A 24,670-nucleotide genomic window follows, 5' to 3' on the forward strand; every position below is an offset into this window, starting at 1 on the left:
TAATATATTTAGTTTTATATATTGTATATTTAATTTAATTTATTTATTTAAATTTTTGTTTAAATGTTTTAAAGTTTAAATTTCGCGCCAAATTTTTACTATTCACAAAGTTGGTTCATCTGATTTTTCTTAATTGTAGATATAACTTTCGATAAACAGTTATCAATTTTTTTAAAATAAAGAGACAATTTAAAAAAAAAACAAAATCTAAGTTGTCTAATTTTGTTAAAACGCTACTATTACTATTAATGAAAGAAACTATTATTAAAAAGACAAAGTTAAAATTTAATTTTATTGTGTTGGCCCAATTGTTGCACATGCGCAAATTACTTAAAAGAAAAAAAAATGCTAAAACCTAAAAGTCAATATGGTCGTTCATTAGATAAGTCATTTATCGGTAAAAGAGATGTAAAGAAATCCACAAAATATTCTTTCGATTTAAAGTGATAATAGGAAATAATAGTGTAGTATTAAGGGAGATTTAGAAAAAATACATGCCTGACAGTTGACTAGAAGAAAATCGTGAAAAAAAATGTTGCTAACAGAGACGACGTAGATATAGCTCAAAAAAAAAAAAAAATCATAATAAAATTGTGTTCGTTTTTTGAGACCCCCAAAAAAAATTAAGTCACAATAAATTTGTTACATTCATGTGTTAAATGTTGAATTTGACACTTGATAAAAACGATATCTCGTCATCATCACAATCATCATCATTTATTCCCTCATCGTCGACTTTATTTTCTTCGCCCATATCTACGTTTCTCGTTAAAGTCAACATTATGTCAGGAGATCATCAATCTGTCATTAAATATCCATCCGAATATGTCAAACTTAATATTGGCGGATCTTTGCATTACACTACCATTGGCACACTCAGAAAACATGATACAATGTTACGTGCAATGTTCAGTGGTCGAATGGAAGTTTTAACCGATTCAGAAGGTAAATTTTATATTCGGATTTTTCGAATATTAATATTAATAATTACACATTTCATTGATATATTAGCTGTAATATTTAATTTTTATTTCCCTCTTGATATATTTTAATTTCAATAAATTTTTACATTGCTTTTGTTGAAGATATTAATTTTTAATTCGAGCTATCGTTTACAAAAAAAATTTGTTATTTTAGTATTATAGATACAGAATTATTATATTTTTCATGTGTGATTTTTAAAAAAATTTTATTTCTCCCTTTTATACTTTTTGTCGCTTTAAATGATGTAATTTTGTATTTTGTAATAAATGGATATTATTATGTTTATTTAAAGTTAATTAAACGATGAAAATAATTATTTTGTTAATTGTAAATATAATTATAAGCTTTTAAATGTTGTGCCTCACTTTTAAATTTTTTCGACAATAAAATCATAATTTTTCTTATGTAAGACAGTAAACATACAAATTTAACTTGTAAAAAGTCAAAAGTTTATGTTATAATTATTTTAAAACATATTAAATTAATATGCTTTGTGTCTAATAAAAATTATTGTAATTTAAATAACAGAAAATATGTGTGTACAAAATTTGGAAATGAAAGTAATTTTAACAATTGTGAAATTATTTATCGATCGTAATTTTTTAGAAAGCAAATTTTAAGAACATAATATGAAATGCAATTTTTTTTTTATAAAAACATAGAAAAATTTAATTCTAAAAAGAGATAAAATGAGTAAATAAAGAAAAATAAAAGAAACTAAAAAATGTTATGAAATTTAAATTTTAATAGAAAAAAATGTTGTTTTAATTTGAAATTAACTTTAAATTTAAATTAAATAAAAAAAAAATTACAATTTTAAATATATTTCTATAAATTTATTTTTTTAAAACTTTATGTATAAAACTGTGATCCAGAAAAAAAATTCTTTTTTTCTTTTTTCATTAAATAATTATAAGTTTGAAATATATATGTTTATTATTATAAATTTTTATTTATAAAATTATTTATAAAATTAATTAAAGTGTTAATTTAAAAAATTTTAATGTATTTTTTTAAAACAATTTTTGTCAATATTAATAAAGAAATTTTTGTAATTACAGGTTGGATATTAATTGATCGTTGTGGAAAACATTTTGGCACAATTTTAAACTTTCTAAGGGATGGTTCAGTGCCTTTACCAGAAAGTGCAAAGGAAATGGCAGAACTTTTAGCTGAGGCCAAGTATTATTGTATAAGCGAACTGGCGGAATCTTGTGAACAGGCGCTCCAAAAAAAGGAGCGTGAAACAGAGCCAATATGTCGTGTCCCTTTAATAACATCTCAACGGGAGGAACAATTGCTTATTAGTAATACCACAAAACCTGTGGTTAAATTACTTGTAAATAGACACAATAATAAATATTCATATACAAGGTAATTTTTTCAAATTTTAATTATGATCATTAAGAGAAAGAAAAAATATCAAGTTTCTCTTCTAAGAAAAAAAAATAAAATAAAATTTTTTACAGTACATCGGATGATAATTTATTGAAAAATATAGAACTCTTTGACAAGATGAGTCTTCGATTTAGTGGTCGAGTTCTATTCATAAAAGACGTGATTGGTTCAAGTGAAATTTGTTGCTGGACATTTTACGGCCATGGACGTAAAGTTGCTGAAGTTTGTTGCCATTCTATCGTCTATGCGACTGATAAGAAACATACGAAGGTAATTTTTATCAAATAATTAGAAAAAAGAAATGTATTTCTTTATTTTTCATATATATATACAAAATTGAAAATTCTCACAAAAATAAAAAATAACGAATTCTTTTACAAAATTATCTATAATTAGAAAACAAATCAAAATGTGTCTAAACTTCTGAACGTTCAAATGAATAAAATCATTTTTTTTTACGAAACTGAAGTACGCAACGTTTATGATAAATGATTTTTAAAGAAATAATTTTTTAAAATGAAAAATTCTATAATTTTTGGCTTAAAAAATATTTCTTGTAGTTTTCTCAATAAATTATAAAAAAAAATATTTTTTAGGCAAAAAATTATAGAATTTTTCATTTTAAAAAATTATATTCTTTAAAAATCGTTTATCATAAACGTTGCGTACTTCAGCTTCGTTTTTTTTTATATATAGGTGTTTTAAAATTATTATTGCAATGAAAAATAAACAAATACATTAGACATTTTATTAAATTATTCAATTATTTTTTTGATACAAAAACAAATATTTTATAATAAAATTTCAACTTAAGGGGAGGCACCACCTTTATTTCGAACCCTTTAAATTTTTATAATCGCACGATGAAATATTTATTTTATTACATCATTTGGGTTCTAAAAACATTCTAGGTGGTCAAAAAAAAAAAGAAACTATGGAACAAAAAACGCGCTTTTTTCATTAGGTATATTATTATATAATAAATTATATTTCAAATAAAGTCGTTGCAGATTAGTTAAAAAAAAAATTGATTCTTTCAAAAATGATTCTGTATGATATGTAGGGAACGAAATAGAAGGAATTCTGTTGAAATTTTTATTATTTTTCTTAAACTATGAATTTAAAGTGGAGAAGATGCGGAAAAGTGTCACTTTTTTAGCAGTTAGAAAATATTGAAAAATTTTTAAAAGTGTAAAAAGAACTATTAATTTTTGTTTAAAATTAGTTAATTAATTTTTTTGTTTAATGATTAAATTATTATTATTATTATTATTATTATTATTATTATTATTAAATTATTTAATTTCTTTTTATCAAAGTAAAATATAAGCTTGAGCTTTTCAGAAGCTTCATATTTTATAAAAATCTATTAGATGACAATTGTTTCAAAGTTAAAAACAAACTGAAAAAAAAGAATTGTAAAATAAATAACAATAAAAATTTCAACAAAATATTATAGAAATACTCTTTTTAATGTAAAAAATAAAAATATATACAACAATTGTCATTACATAATTTAAAATCACTAAAAATACACAAAAAAAAAGGAATACGGTCTGACAGACCGCTAAAAGCACTAAGCGTGATTTTTTTCCAAATTGCAGTTTAAAGGTTATAAACTTAATTTAAATTAAATAAAAACTCACCAAATATAAAGTATTATTTTTATGAACTTTCAGGATTTTTTAGGACTTTCTTCATTTTTATTTCAAAAGTATAAGAAATATTAAAAAATAAAAAAATTTGTCATTCTCACAACTTTTAAATCACACCAAAATCTACACGTACATAAATATTCGTTTTGATCATTTTTTAAGAAAAAAATTTCTAATTTTAAAAAATTGTTTATTTAAATAAAATTTATTTATTTTTATCTAACAAAATTTTTTTTCTCATTTCACACTATTAGAAATTTTTTTTTAAAAATGATACAATTTTTATTTACTATGACTTATTTTCTGCATATAAATTACAACTTCACCGAAGAGAATTTCCAAAAAATAATGTTTATGTAGAAAATAAGCCATAGTAAACAAAAATTGCATCATTTAAAAAAAAAAAAATTTGTAACAGCGATATGAGAAAAAAAAATGTTTATTACCTAAAAATGTGTGTAAATAAACAATTTTTTTTCATCCTTTCACTTACAAATTAATTTGACTGCTTGTAACAAAAAACAAGAAACAAAAGAGAGAAAAAAAATTGTCAAATCATTTTTAAAAAGGTTTCTATCCACGTATAATACATTGAAAAGTATTTTTCTAAGCATTATTTGGACCGAAAATCTTAAGAAAAAATAATTTCACATTTTTGGTTCTATGGAAAAACAATTTTCGGCACTGAGCGTCGACGCCAACTTCATGGAGGTAAAAAATTTCTAATTCTTAAAAGGGAAATAGAATATTTTACATGAATTCCTGTAATTCCTGTTCCCTAGATATCATACAGAATCATTACCAAAAGAATCAATTGCTTTTTTTTTTTTTTTTTTAAAGAAACTAGGCCGCAACGACTTTATTCGAAATAATAATGGTAAATGGGGACAAAATCGCTATTTTTCACAAATTACGTAAGTTTCTTCCTTTAAAAGGTAATATTTGCGGGTTTATTTTTTTAAAGTTATTTACATTCCCAGGATTAATTTTATGCAGCAGAAAAAAATTTAGATAAGCTTTAAATGCCCCAAAATTTAGAAAATTTCATAAAATTTGGAGTAAATGGGGACAGCATAGTTTCTAAGAAAGTTTTAAGAAAAAAGTTTCCTTAAGTATATTACTGTATTAAGGGATGAAAAAACTTGAAAAAAATTGGTAGTAGATATATAATAGTTGAACCAATTAAAATTTTTTTATTTTTTTTTATTTCAGTATTTTGTCGAGCATTTCAAAGAAAACAGACTTAAAAATCATACCAAATTTTTTTCTTATTCCTTATAACTCCCATAACAGAAATTCACTTGAATTTTTGATTTTTGTTAAATTGGGTAATAATAACAAGCTGTCCCCATTTACCCCAAAAATTTGAAAACTCAGGGTAAATGAGGACAGCTTGTCATTATTAACCAAATTGACAAAAATAAAAAATTCAAGTAAATTTCTGTTATGGGAGTCATAAGGAATAAGAAAAAAATTTCGTATGATTTTTAAGTCTGTTTTCTTTGAAATGCTCGACAAAATACTGAAACAATTTAACTTTGATTTTCAAGTTTTTATGCATTGAACGATAACTTTTTTTTATATCTTGCTGCCAATTGTCAAGATAAAAGCTTGGCAATACTCAAAACCTCTTGTAGGTGATCTGAGATTAAAATATTGACGTTGAACTTCATTTTAAAACTTTAAATTAAGCTCCAAAACCTCTTGTCCCCATTTACTCCAACTGACCCTAATATTATTCTCTAGGTCGAGTTTCCAGAGGCGCGAATATACGAGGAAACATTAAATATTTTGCTCTATGAGCATCGTAATGGACCTGATCAAGAATTAATGCAAGCGACATCGTCGAGGGGAGCAGTGCAAGGTGGTGCACCACCATGTACATCCGATGAAGAAGAAGGCGAACGTACTGGTCTCGCACGACTTCGTTCAAATAAACAAAATACCAACTGACCCATCCGCACATTTCTTCCCCCATCTCAATTAGCAATTCGTACTGGTTGGGGCGTTGTTCGCACATTAAAAACACGTGCCAATCTAAAATAAAAATTCGGCAAATTTTGCCAATTTCTTATTTTCACGCGTGGAAAAAGTAATCTCCACTTTTTTCTCCAAAAAGAAGGGGGGGAAAAAAAAATTATGCGAATAGACTGCAATTTTTCTGATGACAAAAAGAAATTGAAAAAATAATATTTCGCAAGAAAAAAAAAAATTTTTTTAATGGCAAAAAAAAAAAACGAAAAAGGAAAGAGCACCAAAGAAAATAAAATCAGATTTTTTTTTTTTCATTAAATAAAAAAGAGTCAGGATAAATTTCTAGATTTATACACATACAAATACACACACACAAGATTACCAAAGGCGTTGAATGGAAATTGAATTGTGAATTTCGAAAAGAGCTGAACTCGAAAAAGCGTAAGTGTTATTTTTGCATAACAATAGATAGTGAAAATGACTCTTACGGTTTTTAGAGTTGAGCCTTTTTCAAAATTCACGATTCAATTTTTTGAGAGAATATTAATTTTTTTTTTGGGCCGATAATAGAGAATTTGAATTTTTTATTCAGTTTTTTTTCAGTAAGATGAATAGTTCGCGCAAACGAAATACGCGGATTTCATGTGCCAAACATTCATAAATATATTTATATATACACATATATAGAAAAAAAAACCAGTGATACGTCGAAGCCTTATGCCGAAAAATTTCTAGGTCTCTTTGTGTCAATTTTTAATGTGTCATTAGAATTTCATGAGGTCAATGGGTTTCAAATGTGAAGGCACTTTCTTATATTTGGAATTCAGAAAAGAAAAACCGTTTTTCTTCTTGTCCAGAAAATAATTATTTAGTTAGAATAATTTATTATTATTATTATTACTTTCAAGTAATAATTATTTATTATTATTATTATTATTTTGTAGTAATAATTTACTATTACTAATATTTTGAAATAGTAGTTATTTGTTACTATTTTTTATAACAATATTAATTTTTCGCGAAAGAATATTATTCCTCTTAACTTATTTTCTCTAATATTCAATTTATTTAAAACAGAATATTTTCTGTTTTTTTTTTTTTTTTTTTAATTTTTGAACTCTAATTGTATCTCTTATTCTTTCTAATTCGTAAATTGCTATAATTTTCATCGATGGAAAAATTTGAATAAATGAAAAAAAAATTTTATTGTATCGCATGCGATAAAAATTTTTATAATTTAATTTCATGTTTCACTTCTTTTGTAGATTCGAATTTTTTGTACAGCAAAAATTATATATTGTGAAACAAAAAAATTTCATCAAAGAATGATAATTTGAGAAGAAATTATATGTTAATAATTGTTTAAAAATAGTTTCCTAATTTTACAAAAATTAATAATTTTTAAATATAAAAATTATGATATAATAATTAATAAAACTTTTGCAAAAATAAACATTTTTGAATAATATGAAAACAAAAGAAAAATTAATTATTAGTTTTTGCATATTGGAACAATTTTCTTTTTTTAAACTATCGATTTTTTTTCGATTCGATGTTTTAGATAAATTGAAAAATAGAGAGAATAAAATAGAAGGAAATTGTGGGAGAATTTTTTTTTTTTTTTGCAAATGAACGGGAATTTCAAATAAGTTTTCTATATTATAATTATAATTTAATTAACGGCTGTCGACAAGAGGGACCATCATTTATATATTATATATATATCTCAATTATTGCTTTTCGCGAATTTGAGAATATTCTCTATAAAAATTTAAACATTTTTCCGCTTACTAAATGATAATTATTATAATATTATATTATAATATTTATTTACATTTATAAAATATTATAATATTATGATTATTATAATATTTGCAGTAAGCAGAACTGGAAATTGTACAATCTTACGTCCTTGTATGCGTGAAAAATTGTCTCTTGTGTTATTAATTTATTAACTAATTTTTTTTTTCGTTCATATATTTTTTGTATGAAAATGTCTATAGTCGAAGAAAAAAGAAAATGAAATGAAAATTCGTATTAGAGATTGACTGTTAGTCTCTATAGTAAATGTCAAATAACTGAATATCGTTTTAATTTTATTAATTTGTATAATAATTGTATGTGACTGATAGAACAACACGCACACTAAAAAAAAAATGACATCTTAGTGCTCAATGATGAAAAATTAAAATAAAAAAAGATAATAAAGTACATTTTTCATTCTATGTAATTAAATACGTTTTTATTAATTTACTTGGCCTCTTGAAACAAGAAATGTTGTCAATATTAATAATAATAATAATTATTATTATTATTATTATTATTATTATTATTATTGTTATTATTGTCTCAATCCATTATATTTCGACTAAAATTCATTGCCGACTGATTTTAAAAAATTATATAATACTATGCAGAAATGATTTTGAAGGTACTAAGATCACAAAATATAAAATAAAAAGAATTTTATTGAAAAATTTAATTATCGTTTTTTTTTTTTAAAGAAAGTTATTAAGGTTTAAAAATCGCGAAAATCGTCAAAGTGTTAATTTTATTTTTCAAATCGTCAAAATTAGTTAAATTTAAAAATCTTATTTTATTTATTATTTCATAACTTTAAATGCTTCTATCAATTTATACTAATAATAAATTTAGTCAATGTTAATAAATTTTAATAATTTTTTTTTACACTTTTGTAATAAATTGTTTGTATTTTTTTTTTTAAATACTTTAGTCAAAACATTATGGATTGACCCTATTATTATTATTATTATTATTATTATTTAATTTATTAGTAAATTTATTTAATAGTAAATAAAAAAAAATTGCAAAATTTCTTTAAAACATAAATTAAGAACATGGTGACACTTACAGGGTTTTGTGAAAGAAAAAAAAAATCACACAATTATATATCCTTCATTGATCATAACGAAGTAAATATTTTAAAAAATTACAAATAGAAACATGTAAAAAAAACTGTTATTAAAATAAAAGTGTCTAATAATTACACATTCTATGTAAGGAATTTACATACAATATAATATATATATATATATATATATATATATATATAGCTATTATTTAAATAAACAATGTAGTTTTTAAATTATAAATTTATTACATAGAAAGAATAATTAATATTTTGTTATAAAGAGAATAACAAAATGTTTTAAAAAATTTTCAGCAAAAAATCGACATTTTTTTCGATTTAAAATGTAGAAAAATAAAAAGAAGAAAATAGGCTTTTTATTGTTTTTAACATACGTATAATTGCAATTTGTAATTATTTATATTCTCTCTTTGCTGTTAATGCGAGTGTTAATGAGATGAAAAATCAGTATTTAACAGATATTTTCATTGAAAAAGTTCGTATTATCTGAAGAGTCATTTTTAATATTAATGTTTATATAATAATATGTAGAATGAAGGTAAAACACCAAACAAAGTTTAAAATTCATTATATTTACATAGAGTTTAAATTTAAACGAATAGAATTTTTGCAGTCAAATCGTAATTAAGGGCGTTATTGATCGTTAAAAAGAAATTATTATTTTTTTTTTAAATAATTGTTAAGAAAATTATTAATTTATTAATAAATTAGATTTTTCGTTCATGTCATTAATGAAAAATCTAATCCACTCGTACAAAAAAAAACTATAATTAAAATTATTATTTAATTAAACATTTTTTTACTCGTATCAATGAATTATTTCTCATCAATATTTCATTCACATGAATATTCCTTAAATCTCATTTGACATAAATCAAATTTCATATAAATATCATTAGACATTTCAATGTCATTAAAAATTGCATTATCTATCCTCGTCTTACACACAGAAGCTTATGTGTGAGACAAGGACAGACAATGCAATTTTTAATGACAAATATGAGATTTGGGGAATATATTCATGCGAGTCATTTTATTTGAATTTTGTAAATTAAAAATATTGAATATTAATAAAAATGATTGAATAATTAATTAAATTAAGAGTTTCAAAAAAATATTATTTAATTTTTTATAGCTCTAAAATGAAAAAATACAAAATAGTGACTTACAGTCCTCAACTAGTGAGATACGTTAAAAAAAAGTTATTTACGCATGCCCTTAAATTATTCAAGACAATTATACAATTTTTTAAAAAAGTAGATGTTAAAAAAAACGCATATATGTATGTGCCAAAAGTTTACATTTTATGAAGTTGATATGTATAAATTGTATGTATAAATGTAAAAATTGCATTAAATGAAATGACTAATCGAACATATATATGGGAGAAATTTTATGCGAAGTGATTTAACGGTCTGAATACTTATAGTAAAATACACGGGATGATAATCAAATAAGCGTAATATTACAGTAATATTGCCGTAATATTACGCAATTATATCAGTAATATATTACCATGAGGCGGACATTTTAATATGACTGTTAAGGCGCTTGTATACCTCACCCATCCCGAGTATACTTGCGTCATTGGAGTAAAAGAGACGGAAATATCTTTTTGTCTCTTTTACTCCAATGGTACACGACAGAAGTATACTCGGGATCGGTGAGGTATACAAGCGCCTTTAATATTACGTATACTACTTGGGGTAATATCTTGGACCAGGATTATTTCACATAAAAATCTTCCGTATAAAATTGCATTATCAGTCGTTGCATTTATTTATTATAATTATATATATATATATATATATATTCTAAATTTTATGTAGTAATATTTTCTCATCGTATGAACGTATTTTCATTGAAGAAAATAGAAAATGTGTGTGTGAATTTTTACACACTTTCTCAATAATGTACAATATATTATATATAATAAAAGCCGTTTGTAAATTACAATTATATCTATGAAGTAAATAAATATATTTACTTTCTCCGATAACTACTTGTATTTCTCTTTATTAATTTTTATTTAAATTTTTAAACTACAGACTATAATGTAGTGATGTCTAAAATTAAGGCCAGGTGCAACTCGTCAAATGTAAACAAACACAACCATTTGAGTATTGGGATCAGAAATCACGCGAAACTGACCCACCCTTGAGCCTTCTTGTGACAACTATCTTGGTTTTTTATCTCTTTCTTTTGTATATGTTAGAGAAACACGGAATGCGAAAACATAGCCACCACAACAAGGCTCTCACCAGATGGCGTATCGCAGTATTTCAGATCCCAATTTCTAAAAGCGCTTGTATACCTCACCGATCCGGAGTATACTTGCGTCGTGTACCATTGGAGTAAAAGATATGGAAATATCTTTTGTCTCTTTTACCCCAATGGTACACGACAGAAGTATACTCGGAATCGGTGAGGTATACAAGCGCCTTAAAGCACAGGCGAAGTAGACCTGAATGGGAGAAATAGTGTGGGAAGGGGTAAAAGACCTAGTCTCTGTCCTCTGGTGGGGGTATAATTTCAGAATTTTACCCTTTCCAAGATGTGACCATCCAATCGCTCAACTCTTTCTCCCATCTAGGTTCATAACGTCCGTGCTTCAGATATACTCAAATGGTTTGTTTTCGTAACCTTGAGAAAATTGTTGTTTCAATGTAATTTTCATTTTATTGTAATTATATTAATATTATTCATATTATTAGTCAAATAAGGTGTCAGGCTGTAGTTTTATATATGAATTTTCCATTTTCACATAGAGAAAGAACAATTTTTATTTTCTATTTAAAAAAAGGCTGTCGCAAATTTGTCAATAATTACGTACATTTTCATGTTTGTTTACATTTGACGAGTTGTACCTGACCTTAAGGGAAGGATGTCATTGTCCCCACTCGCCATTTGACATAAATTCTTATCAACTACCGCACCCTGCTCTAGTGAAAATTTAGTGACTTTATAGTAACTTTCAGTTTTTACTAAAATTTTCACTAGAGCAGGGTGTGGCAGTTGTCCTTATCTAATACCTGCGTTTTCATGGCAACATGTGCGTCAGACAATAAGGTCAGAAATGTGTAGGCATATTTTCTAGAGTATATTTATAGAAAGTTATTAATTAAAAGTAGGTCTAGTAAGGCAGCAACATCTATTGGGATCAGAAATCACGCGAAACTGACCCACCCCGAAGTCTTCTTGTGACAACCACCTTGGTTTTTTATAGGCCTAAGCAGGAGCATGAAAGTTCTACCTTTAAACGCATGGGACATCAGCATACTACGATTGCAAAAAGTTATGCTTTTTCGGTATAGTTTTAAGGCCTGAGAAGAATAGAAACGTAACCGGAATCGTAATCGCAAACGCAATCGGAAGAATGAGTTAGAAAAGGATAGATAGATTTTTTGTCCTTTTCCAACTTATTCTTCCGGTTGCGTTTACGAATTTTACGATTACCATTCCGGTTACGTTTCTATTCTGCTCAGGTCTTTATGCAACTGTAGTATAATGGAGCGGTCACAATTCGGCTGTAGGAGCAGTTGCCCATGGCAACCGTGTAAGAGTAAGAGAGATAGAAGATTTTCCATCTCTCTTACTCTTACACGGTTGCCATTGGCAACTGCTCCTGCAGGCGAGGTGTGACCGCTCCATAAGGCCACGCCTCTTATGCAGGAACGTCCATACAAAATTAACATAGATGGCTCCCATACTACAAACGCTTGATTTTTCTCTCCGTGCAATATCCAAACTAAAATTTCGGAAAATTTTTTACGACAGTATTTACTTGAAAACAAGACAATAAAATGCTTTTTCCTTTAGGATAATTGATTATTGTGAAGAAATACACCAGCTAAAACTTTTTTTGAATTAAAATAATGAAAAAAAAATTAACGACGATAAATTAAATATGAGTATATTTTTTTACGAAAAATTTTAAGAAATTTTCTCGGAAATAACAAACAATAATGCAATTTTCATTTGGAGAATTAATAAACACAAATATTTCAAACAGTTAAAAACAAATAAATAAGTAACTTATATTTCTGTGTCAATATATCATAAATACAGAATTTCAAGAAGACTGTATATTTACATAATTATATATTATGATTGTAAATGGACGGATTATTTCAGTGTATACATATATACTGAAAATATAAATCTATATATAAACTCAGTATTAATTATTATTGTGCTCACTCAATAGATTGTTGTCATTTTAAATAGTGAATAGTTTTTTTTTCAAAATTAACTCCCTTAAAAATTAATTTTGATATTCATCGATGGAAGGCTACCTCTTATTGATATAAATATCTCTTATTTGATCAGTTAGCCATTCTATCGCTGGTTGTAATCCTTCTCCAGTAACTGCATTTGTAGCTCTTATGTGCCATGGTTTATTGTGAATTTTTTCTAAACCAAGTCCAGAAACAAGTTTTACTGTTGTAAGAGAATCTGGTAAATCCATTTTATTGGCTAAAAAGAGTATTGGGATTTTTCGACCTAGAATGTGATTTTAAATACAAAATTTATAATTTGCATAACCCAATTCATTATTTTTATAATTTCACCCTAAAGGTGCTTTTATACCTCTAGTATTTTGGTCAAGCAATCGACTGCATTGAATTTTCATGATGAATCACTGAATTTGATTGGTTCTAACAATATTCATTTTCACGGTGGAAATGGAATATTTGTTAGAGCCAATCAAATTCAGTGATACAACCGTGAAAATTCAATCTAGCCGATTGCTTGACCAAAATACTGGAGGTATAAAAGCACCTTAAAATATGGGAAGCTTGCCATTGTCCCCAGTCGACATTTCTCATAATTCTCGTCAACTACCGCACTCTGCTTTACTGAAAATTTAGTGACTTTTTAAATAAAATTAAATTTTACTAGAGCAGGGTGCGGTAGTTGACCGATAATTATGAAAAATGACGAATAGGAACTTTGGCCAGTGTGGACATTGGCATCTTTCCCATACGCCGCAAACTAATAAAATTATTATAGAAGTGTCACGACTTTACAACATACTGTCAAATTGGAAGGACAATATATATGGGTTGGTTTCCATTGTCCCCACTCGCCATTTGTCATAATTCGCGTCAACTATCGCACCCTGCTTTAGTAAAAATTTATGGAGCATTTACACCTTTGATAAAAAATTTTCTTCACTTTGCATTTTCCGAAATACACTTACCTGATTGGTTGTCCATAATGAATCAGATTCTGGACTCCATTAGTAACTTTTAATTTTAACAGTAAAGTTACTAAATTTTTACTAGAGCAAGGTGCGGTAGTTGACGAGAATTATGACAAATGGCGAGTGGGGACAATGGAAACCCTACCATATGTAGTTGATGGAGCATTTACACCTTTGGTAAAAAAAATTTTTATTTTGCATTTTCCGAAATACACAAATCTGATTGGTTGTCCCTTATCAATCAGATTGTGAACAACCAATCAGGTTTGTGTATTTCGGAAAATGCAAAATAAAAAATTTTTTTACCAAAGGTGTAAATGCTCTATTAGTGTACAATATAACATATGTAAAACATAAGGCCAACGTACAATGGCTTCGCGAAAGTCGTTCACGAACGAGATGCATGCGATAAAGAAGAACACGAGTTCATCTCTGTCCTTTCCTAACGCATGCTTCACGTTCCCGAACTCGTTTTGTGAAGCAAATCTACTTAGGCATATAATTGTAAAATATTTATAAATAATTATTAAATATAAGGTTTACCTTCAACGTCTGGATGCTGAAGCAACATATCCAATTCTTCTTTTACGACTACCAACCTTAATTTATCAGTGCTATCTATTAAAAATATTATTCCATGACAATCTTTATAATAGTGTTCCCACAGAGATCTATACCGATCATGACCAGACATATCGAATGCCGTAAAACTAACATTTTTAACTGAAACAAAAAAATTATTATTCCCTTTTTAAAGGAATAGTTTTCAACAAAAATAACGTACAAAAGCATTTTGAAATAATGGTTTTACAATGCAAAATCGTATATATTAATGGAGCATATAAGATCTGAGCAGAATAGAAACGTAACCGTAATCGCAATCGCTATCGTAAACGGAAGAATGAGTTAGAGAAGGATAGTCATATATTGTTCCTCTCTTACTAATTCTTCCGTTTGCAATTACGATTCCGGTTACGTTTCTATTGTGTTTAGGCCTTTACAACTTCGGCAAAAAATTTTCTTCACTTTGCATTTTACGAAATCCCCTTACCTGATTAGTTGTCCAGAATCTGATTCATTGTGGACAACCAATCAGGTAAGTGTATTTCGAAAAAATGAAATGCGAAGAAAATTTTTTGCCGAAGGTGTAAATGCTCCATAAGAAGCAGAGATGGGTACGTAGAAAACCTCGAGTATAATACAATGAATTTTACTTGTAATATTGGGATCTGAAATACTGCGATACGCCATCTGGTGAGAGCCTTGTTGTGGTGGACATGTTTTCATTCCGTGTTTCTCTAACATATACAAAAGAAAGAGATAAAAAACAAAGATGGTTGTCACAAGAAGGCTCAGGGGTGGGTCAGTTTCGCGTGATTTCTGATCCCAATACACGTATTATACATGAGTTTTCTACATGTGTATTATACATAAGGCTAATTTTGAGAAACATAACCCTAAATCTGCTTGATTCGAATTTCCAATTTTCAAAAGTTTTGATATTGGCAAAAATTAATTATCAATGATTTGATAAAATTTAAATTATATTAGTATTTCTCTTCTAAATTGAGAACGAAAACACACTTAATATGTTAAAATTTTTTTACAAAATTATTGCAAATAAGATAATATTATTTAACTCAACTGAAAGTTTTCAATTGACCAATATTTGAAAATTTTATTTATTAATTAATACTTATTTACCAACAATAAACCAGAAAGTAAATAACAAAATGAGGTTATGTTGCCATTGATGCGGCTACAATGTCGAAAACCTGATTTTCTACAGTATTATACGTATAACACGTCATTTATGTATTATACGTAGAAAACCTCTAGAAAAGCACTTTTACCCATCTCTGATTAGGCTCTGTCACTTGTGACGTAAGAGTCGATTCTAGGTGTGACGTCAGATGGCTGGAGGGAAAACAAACAGACGACACAATGTTATTCTTATAGGGAAGAAAATTTGTTTCTACTTTCATCAATTTTACTCATATTTTAAATGTGGAAAATGCTTGTTGACATATAATAACATTAAAATGTGTGGTGATAATTAATTTTGTTATATATTCAATTCAAATGCATTGATAGCTTCTCTGAATTCGTGATAAAATATAAATTTTGAGGTTAGATAAGCTTGTTTACTAACTTGAAATGTTGTTAAAATGTAAAATAGAATTAGTAAACAAACACCCCTAACCTCAAAATTTATATTTAATCACGAATTCAGAAAATCTATTAATGGAATTGAATCAAATATATAACAAAATTAATTTATCAACACACATTTTAATTTTATTATATGTCAACAACCGTTTTCCATGTTTAAAATATGAGTAAAATTTATATGAAAGTGGAAACAAATTTTTTTACCCATAAGAATAACATTGTGTCGTCTGTTTGTTGTCCCTCCAGGCCTCTGACGTCATATCTTGAACTCGAAATATCTCGATGAACTGACACAGCCTAATGGAGCATTTACACCTTCGGCAAAAAATTTTCTTCACTTTGAAATTTCCGAAATACACTTACCTGATTGGTTGTCCACAATGAATCAGATTCTGGACAACCAATCAGGTAAGTGTATTTCGGAAAATGCAAAGTGAAGAAAATTTTTTGCCGAAGGTGTAAATAATGCTCCATGATAAGAAGGCAACGCGAGACAGACGCGAAACTTCACAACCCTGCGGAAGAATGAACGCAGCTTTAATATCCGTTAAGTGTAACGTAACAACGTAACTTTTAATCACTGAAATTTACATGCAACTACACAACCCTGTCAATACAATGCGTTTAATGAGAATCACTGCACAACACAACGGTTGTTTGTTGTTTGTATTTATAGTTCAAATAATTGAATTCAAATGTAAAAAACATTAATTAATTAAAATGCACATAAACGATCTTGATTAACAAGTGAAATTGTGAAATTTCTATATTCTACTATGTGATTTTATTGCTGTAGTTTTTTTTTTAGAGAAAAGCAGTGAAAAATGAATCGTACCGGTAAGTCAATACCTAACCCAACTTTTAAAAATAAATATATAATAAATTGTTTATCAGTAATGTGTAAATTAAAAATTATTAATTTTGAATTAATTTTCAATTTTACCAGCGACTCTGGAGGCAAAAAAAGCACGCTTGAAAAATGAAATAAAACTCTTAGAACAACTTAAAAATGATACAAATAATCGTTTAGAAAATGTTGCTGAAATCAATGAAAATGACATAAACAATTATTCATTTATCACCAGTAATTCAGAAGATGAAACATCAAATTCAATTTTAAAAATAAAAAATGAATTACTAATATTAGTTGGATTACGTTGCATAAAAAGTGTCAAGGATGAATGTGTTTTTGAATTTCCAGCAAAGGATGAAAACAATAAACAAATTAAATATTTTGTTCAACTTTTAAAAGCTAATAGTGGTTTAAGTTTAGGTAAATGGAATTTTCCAATGTTTATCGATGTCAATGATATTTGGAAGGAAATGCCCGTAATTGATATCGATACTTTTTGTGAATTCATTAAAAAATGTAAACACTGCATTCATTGTTATCAGAATAGAATGAATCAATTTATAAACTTTCAGGTAATTTATTAAATTTATTATTATTATTTTATTTAATTTAATGCTGTTGATAATTATTAAAAATCATTTTTATAAAATAATATAATTAATAAATTATATAATTTTAATCGATAAAAATTATATTATTTTTAGAATTCTCTAAAGCAATATGCAAATTGCACTATCGATAGAGATCAAACTTATAGACATATAATAATTGAATTATTACAAGTTTATAATGTAAAAATGGATAATTATATAAACGTTACTGTTTATTTGCAATATAATTTTGAGGAAATTAGACCTTTTAATATTAAAGTGGAATCACAATACGATGGACTGCTTCCACAAGAAACAGAAAAAGATATAAAGCCATTTTTCAAACCTTTTAAACAATTTGATTTGACTGATGCATTAGAAACTGTTGAATATAAAGAGAATCTCTTATTTTCTTGGCAAAGATTAACAAGAGACACTACATTGATAGACAACATGGTAAGAATTAATAATTAAACAAAACTTACAAAAAATTTCGATTACATTGAATATTGAGAATAATTTTTATTATTTTTCAGGATTTGGACGATATTATACCGAAACGTAAACGTTATTCGGATGTAAGTAATTTGAATTTATTGAGAGTATTCAACGAAGCTGAAGTACGCAACGTTTATGATAAATTATTTTTAAAGAAATAATTTTTTTAAAATGAAAAATTCTACAATTTTATGCCTAAAAAATATTTCTTTATAATTTGTTGATTAATGAAAACTACAAGAAATATTTTTTAGGCAAAAAATTGTAGAATTTTTCATTTTAAAAAATTATTTCTTTAAAAATCGTTTATCATAAACCTTCACCTTCTTAGTATTCAACTATTATAAGAAATGAAAAATCAATAAATTGTTTGTAATTTTTATTTGAAATTATGAGGTGTTGGAATAATTTATAAACTCGCAATTTATTTATTGAAATTTTTGCAGTTTAACAATTTTTTCCCTTTCACCTCTAAATTTTTTCAATTTTTCCAATTCGACATTTTGTAAATTATTCTTTTTCATTTTAGAAATATCGTATCAACAAAACAAAAAAACGTTCCTTAAATTCAGTTTCAAAAAGTGCTACCAAGTCTAAAGGAAATGAAGTTGATATTGCCAAGTATTTTACGAGAACTGAATCCTCAGCTGCAACTAAACAAAAAGTAATTAATTTTACTATTTTATTTATTACCTTTTTATTATTTATTTAATAAAATTTATTCTTTATTGATATGACTTTTTTTTCACCAATAAATTAATAATACAAAAAAAATTGTCATTTAGGATCTAGAGAATTCAACAGACGAACAAACGGAACAAGATAATTCAACGAGAAATTCAAGTCCTTTAAAGAAAAAGACAAAGAAATTAAAGCGTTTAAAGTCAAATAAAAATATCAATCTTAAAAATACAAAAATAATGCTTAAGAAAGATGATTCAAAAAATACTGTATCAACAAAAAATTACGATAACAAAATAATTCCCGAAGAGAAAAGAATTTTACGACCATCGTCAATTTCACCGACAAAAAATATGAGTCCAAAGAAAATTTCACCACAAAAAAATGGCATATTCTCAAAATCATCAACAATAAATTCATCGATAATTAATGCGAGTTCAAAGAAAAATTCATCCAAAAAATTAGGACGACCTTTAAAAAAATCATTAAAAACAACAATAAATTCACCGAAAAAAATTACGAGTGCAATGAAAAATTTGTCCAAAAAAGTAGGAAGACCTTTAAAGAATCCATTAAAGACAACAGAAAATTCACCGAAAAAGAATATGAGTCCAATAAAAATATCGCCGAAAAAAGTAGGAAGACCTTTAAAGAACCCATTAGAAACAACGACAAATTCACCGGAAAAGAAGGCGAGTCCAATAAAATTATCGCCGAAAAAAGTAGGAAGACCTTTAAAGAACCCATTAGAAACAACGACAAATTCACCGGAAAAGAAGACGAGTCCAATAAAATTAACGCCGAAAAAAGTTGGAAGACCTTTAAAGAACCCATTAGAAACAACGACAAATTCACCGGAAAAGAAGACGAGTCCAACAAAATTAACGCCGAAAAAAGTAGGAAGACCTTTAAAGAACTCATTAAAAACGACAAATTCACCGACAAAGAATACAAGTCCAATGAAAATATCACCGAAAAAAGTAAAAAGTCCTTTAAAGAAACCATTAAAAACAACGAAAAATTCACCGAAAAAAAATACGAGTCCAATGAAAATATCACCGAAAAAATTAGAAAGCCCTTTAAGGAAACCATTAAAAACAACAACAAATTCACCGAAAAAAAATACAAGTCCAATTGAAATATCACCGAAAAAAGTAGGACGACCTTCAAAAAAAACATTGCCATCTGATGAAATAATTAAATTGAAAAAATTAGAAAATCTCAAGAAATTAGTTTCATCAAAAACAAAAGTATCACCCACAATTTCTAATGTTAAATTTAAACAAACAAATTTACAAATTCCAAAATTTGATAAAAATATTTCACCAACAAAAATGTTAACAATCAATTTAAATACTAGTGATAAAGTTTTAAGATCAAAATTCATTACAAGTACACCGCATCCTGAGAAAAATATTAAACGTTTAAAACAATCTTTGATTGACATGAATCTTAGTGAAATTAAAGATACAAAACAGAGACGCGTTGCAAAAAGTCCTACAAAACAAACTATCAACAAGAATTCAAATGAAAAAAAAGATAAGTAAATAATAATACAAATATTATTTTAAATACAAACGTAAAATAATAAACTTTTGCTTTATATATTAATATTTCAAAAAAGTTTTTTTTTAACTCATTGAGAAAAAAGTTTTGTTTACTGTTCATTTTTTTCTATTATTTATGCATTGACGAATAAAATTATTTTCTAAAAAAATAAATTATAATAAAATTAAATGAATAAGTGATTTACGAAACAAATTTTTTGTTGTAAATTAGCATATTTTTATTTATTATTAATATTATTATTATTATATACTTTATTAAATAAATAATTATTTTTAATTTAATTTTTTTTCTCGACAATTGTATACTCAGGAATGTGTAAGTAAAAAAAATAAAAAATGTTGATTTTTTTTTTTTTTTGTTAACATGCATAACTTTTATGATTTCTAAAACTGAATAGTTGACAATTTTTCTTTATTTAAGACTGCTTAGAAAATAATCAAATACTTATAAAGTGGATTTTAATTTTTCATTGTAAAAATTAAATATTTTATATTCTTTAAAAAAAAGTCAATTCAAAAATTAAATTATTGGATTGATTTAATACTCTAGTAAATTGTACTTCAGCATCGTTTATGTTTAACGTTTAATAGGCCTCGGATTTTACGACTTTTTCGACTTTTTTGCAAAAATACAACTTTTTTCTAATTATTTTAATAAAATGCGACTTTTTCGACTTTTTTATCTTTTTTAAAAAAAATTTTAAACAAAATACGTATTTTTTAGTATACAATGCAGATCTTCTTCAGATCTTCTTTATTTCAATTATTTAACAAATTTTTAACTAAAATTCTTCACTAAATTAATTATTTTTAATAATTTTAATGAAATTCTTCTGAAATTCAATTATCTTAAATTATTTTTTAATTAAAATTTTTATAAAATTTAATAATTGTTTATAATTTAAAAAAAAATTAGCAAATAAAATTACAAAAAATTTTGAATTCAAAATCACTTGTAATTTAATTATTTGCAAAAATTTCAATTATTTTTAATGATTTTTCTAATATTCTTCGAAAATTCAATTATCTAAAATCATTTTTCAATTAAATTTTGGAATTCAATTTTTTATGTGACTTCTAATAAATTCTTTATCAACTGAAATCATGAAAAATTTGTCTTATTATAATTATTGTTCTGAAATTTAACAAAATCTTTTGAAATTCAATTATTTTTAAAAAATTTTCAATTTAAAAGCTTCTAAAATTTTCCATCTAAAACTTTTTGAAATTTAATAATTTCAATTATAACTCTCCTGAAATTCAATAATTTTTAATAATATTCTTCGAAAATTCAACTATCTGAAACCATTTTTCACTTAAAAAGTTTTCAAATTATTGTATTTTTGTCTGCAATTTCTAATAAATTTTTTAACAACAGAAATCATCAAAAAATTTTAATTAAAAATCACTTGAAGTTCAATTAATTTCAAAAATCTAAATAATAAATCTTTGAAAATTCAATTACTTTTAAAAAATTTTATCTAAAATTATTTGTTAAATTATTTTTAGTTCTGTAAAATTTAATTATTGACTGAAAATTAACAAAATCTTTTGAAATTCAATTATTTTCTAAAAATTTCAACTTTAACTCTACCAAAATTATTATAAAAAAAAATTTTTATTTAAAAATTTGTAAAACTTGATTAAGTATTGCATGAAATTTTTTTGATCATCAAAATTAAAAACTATGAGAAAATTTCTAATTCAAATAAATTGCTTAAATTAAACTTAAAAAAATTATAAAAATGAAACTTTAAGATTTTTTTTAGAAATTTGTTCTACTTAAGGCCATCCGGGAAAAATCCCTAACCTAAAAGTGTTTTCCCGCGCGAGATATTACTCGTAAATAACTTGAAATATCTTGTTCGGATTTGTCGGATTAATTAGATGAGGGCGAGCTGATTAAGAATCATCTCCATTTTTACAAGTAATTTTATAAAAAAGTATTGAAAATCGTGATTATAAAAGTTTGATTTTTGATAAAAGTGGGGACAGTAGGGGAGGCGAGCACACAGACATTGAATCTATGTGTCAGTGGCCCAGAAGGTGGCGCCAATTCTAGCTAGTGGCCGCTGCTGAACTAACTTACCCCAAATTACTCCACTTTAAATCTTTAATAAAATTATTTCCTCAAAATATTATTGCAAAAATGGAGAAGAGCCCCACTCAGTGACCCTTCCTCTATTATTCCTCCAAATGCCAACTAGAAATACTTTATCCTTTAAAGATGAGAAGTAATTTACGAAACCCCTTTTTGCCAATGTTTAAACATTTTTTTCAATAATTATTTATCAAGATTATGCAAAATTCCGAGAAGAGCCCCTGGCAGGGTACCTTCCTCTATTATTTCCAAAAAATTACAACCTAAAATATTCTATTTTTTTCAAATGAGAAGAAATCTACAAAACCATTATTTTCTCCCGGATGGCCTTAAATAAAATTTTGAAAATTTGTCTTACAATTTGTTCGATTCTGAAATATTCGAAATAAATTTTCTTGATAATATTTTTATAGAATTATTCTCATTACAGAATTAATAAAATGAACTTAATATCTAATAACATTAGTAATTTAAAGTAAAATATTTATTAACCAATTAAAGTTAAAATAAAAAAAAATCGACTTTTTTTGAAACATAAATTGACTAAAACGACTTTTTTTGTGCCTTAAAGTCGATCCGAGGCCTGCCGTTTGAAAATCAATTTTTATTTAACAGTAACAATTATAAAATTGTTTAACTAAAAAAATATTTGTTTTATATAATTTTTGTTGATTAATAAAAACTACGTAGAAATAATTTCTAAGCAAAAAAATATAAACTTTTTCATTCTAAAAAATTATTTCTTTAAAAATTGTTTATCATAAACGTTGCGTACTTCAGCTTTGTAGTAATAAATTCAGAAAATATTAATAAAAATTTTATAACTATGAAAAAACTTAATGAATCCCTAAAATATTAATTAAATTTTATAACTATGAAAAAACTTAATGTATTTTAAATTGTAAATGAAGGATTTTTCATGTACTTTTCAATGCCAAAAAAAGTTTTTACAAATAAAAATTAGTTATTAAGTTGTTTTTTTCAAAATTAACGCTCATCTTTCATTTTTAACATTTGGGAAAAATTTCAGCTTTCATATGAAAATGACAAAAAAAAAAATTTAAAGGAGACCAATAAGGTTAAAAATGAAAAATAAGGATTAATTTCAAAAAAAATTTATTTATTTCACAAAAAAAATTACATTTTATTAATATTATAATAAAAAATAAAATACGAAATTTTCTATAATAATTTGAATTTTAATTGATGATTTTAAATAATTTAATTAATTTATGAAAAAATCAATAATATTTTTCCTAATTTTATCCTTCAATTTTTAATATTACAAAAAAGTATCATTTTTATGTCTAGATGAAAATTGAATAGTATTAAATCCATCAATTAAAATAGAAATGTTAAAATAAAAAAGAATGTATATACAATGTAACATATAAAATAATTGCAAATTAAATATTAAAAATACGAATGCAGGTGCAATAAAAATTGTGAATCTCAATGCGGGTTTTGCAATGATATAAATATAAAAAATAAAAAGCTATATTATATAGCCACGCAAAACAACAAACAAACATCGTTGATGATTTTCATCATTTTTATAGTTGAAAAAAAAAAACTTACATGCGAATTTTTCGACATTAAACCCGACAGTGGGTACTATGTCTATGCAACGGTCTTCCTCGCGTTTGAAATGATTTATGACCGTTGACTTACCACTGTTATTTAGTCCAACAACCAAAACGTTTACTTCTTTTCTTCTCAGTCCTAAAAGATTGGCTAGACGATCAAATAAACCCATTTTTAAGCCTTTCTGATTAACTCTACTACTGTTCGTTATTTCGTTCTAAAAAGTCAATAATCACATCTTTGTTGTGGGGTTAATTCACTGCATTGTGGAGGTGGGAAATGGAAATCCCACCCTCTCTTATTCATATAAGTATACATATATATATATATTTATCCTTGAAAATTGTAAGCAAATTTTTGAAATTTTGTCAAATTTCTTTCGGCTTTTAATTTTCAAGAATAATACATATGTTCTGCTACATTTGAATTTTGTTTTTTGAAATTGCAAAAAAAAATTACTTCCTCCTCCATATAATAAAGTTTCAATCACAACCCAATGGTATGCACAAATAAAAA

The 24,670-nt window shown here is 25.6% G+C and overlaps 3 protein-coding genes across 4 annotated transcripts; 2 read left to right on the forward strand and 1 right to left on the reverse strand.

The window, feature by feature from the left end:
• The first annotated feature begins 338 nt into the window (after window positions 1–338).
• On the forward strand, window positions 339–6,628 carry LOC127286038 (BTB/POZ domain-containing adapter for CUL3-mediated RhoA degradation protein 3). The gene is made up of 4 exons (XM_051312319.1): window positions 339–945; window positions 2,046–2,358; window positions 2,454–2,652; window positions 5,784–6,628. The coding sequence occupies exons 1-4, from the start codon at window positions 660–662 to the stop codon at window positions 5,988–5,990; spliced, it is 1,005 nt and encodes a 334-aa protein (XP_051168276.1). The 5' UTR covers window positions 339–659; the 3' UTR covers window positions 5,991–6,628.
• Window positions 6,629–12,913: 6,285 nt separating this feature from the next.
• On the reverse strand, window positions 12,914–24,645 carry LOC127286041 (ADP-ribosylation factor-like protein 6). Of its 2 annotated transcripts, none has more exons than XM_051312325.1 (3): window positions 24,242–24,645; window positions 14,651–14,830; window positions 12,914–13,404 (listed from the first exon to the last, which is right to left on the reverse strand). In XM_051312325.1, exons 1-3 carry the CDS (start codon window positions 24,324–24,326, stop codon window positions 13,193–13,195), a joined length of 477 nt encoding a protein of 158 aa, XP_051168282.1. In that variant the 5' UTR covers window positions 24,327–24,645; the 3' UTR covers window positions 12,914–13,192. The 2 variants fall into 2 exon arrangements, with proteins under 2 accessions (XP_051168282.1, XP_051168281.1); XM_051312324.1 differs by having other exon boundaries at window positions 24,149–24,639.
• LOC127286024 (muscle M-line assembly protein unc-89-like) lies at window positions 16,914–20,531 on the forward strand. Its single transcript, XM_051312303.1, has 6 exons — window positions 16,914–17,116; window positions 17,226–17,704; window positions 17,837–18,178; window positions 18,259–18,300; window positions 18,750–18,884; window positions 19,006–20,531. Exons 1-6 carry the CDS (start codon window positions 17,104–17,106, stop codon window positions 20,446–20,448), a joined length of 2,454 nt encoding a protein of 817 aa, XP_051168260.1. The 5' UTR covers window positions 16,914–17,103; the 3' UTR covers window positions 20,449–20,531.
• Window positions 24,646–24,670: the final 25 nt, after the last annotated feature.

The sequence above is a fragment of the Leptopilina boulardi genome, unplaced genomic scaffold (assembly GCF_019393585.1).
Source record: "Leptopilina boulardi isolate dan_hultmark-lab unplaced genomic scaffold, ZJU_Lbou_2.1 LbouV2_342, whole genome shotgun sequence".
In the NCBI taxonomy this organism is placed as follows: domain Eukaryota; kingdom Metazoa; phylum Arthropoda; class Insecta; order Hymenoptera; family Figitidae; genus Leptopilina; species Leptopilina boulardi.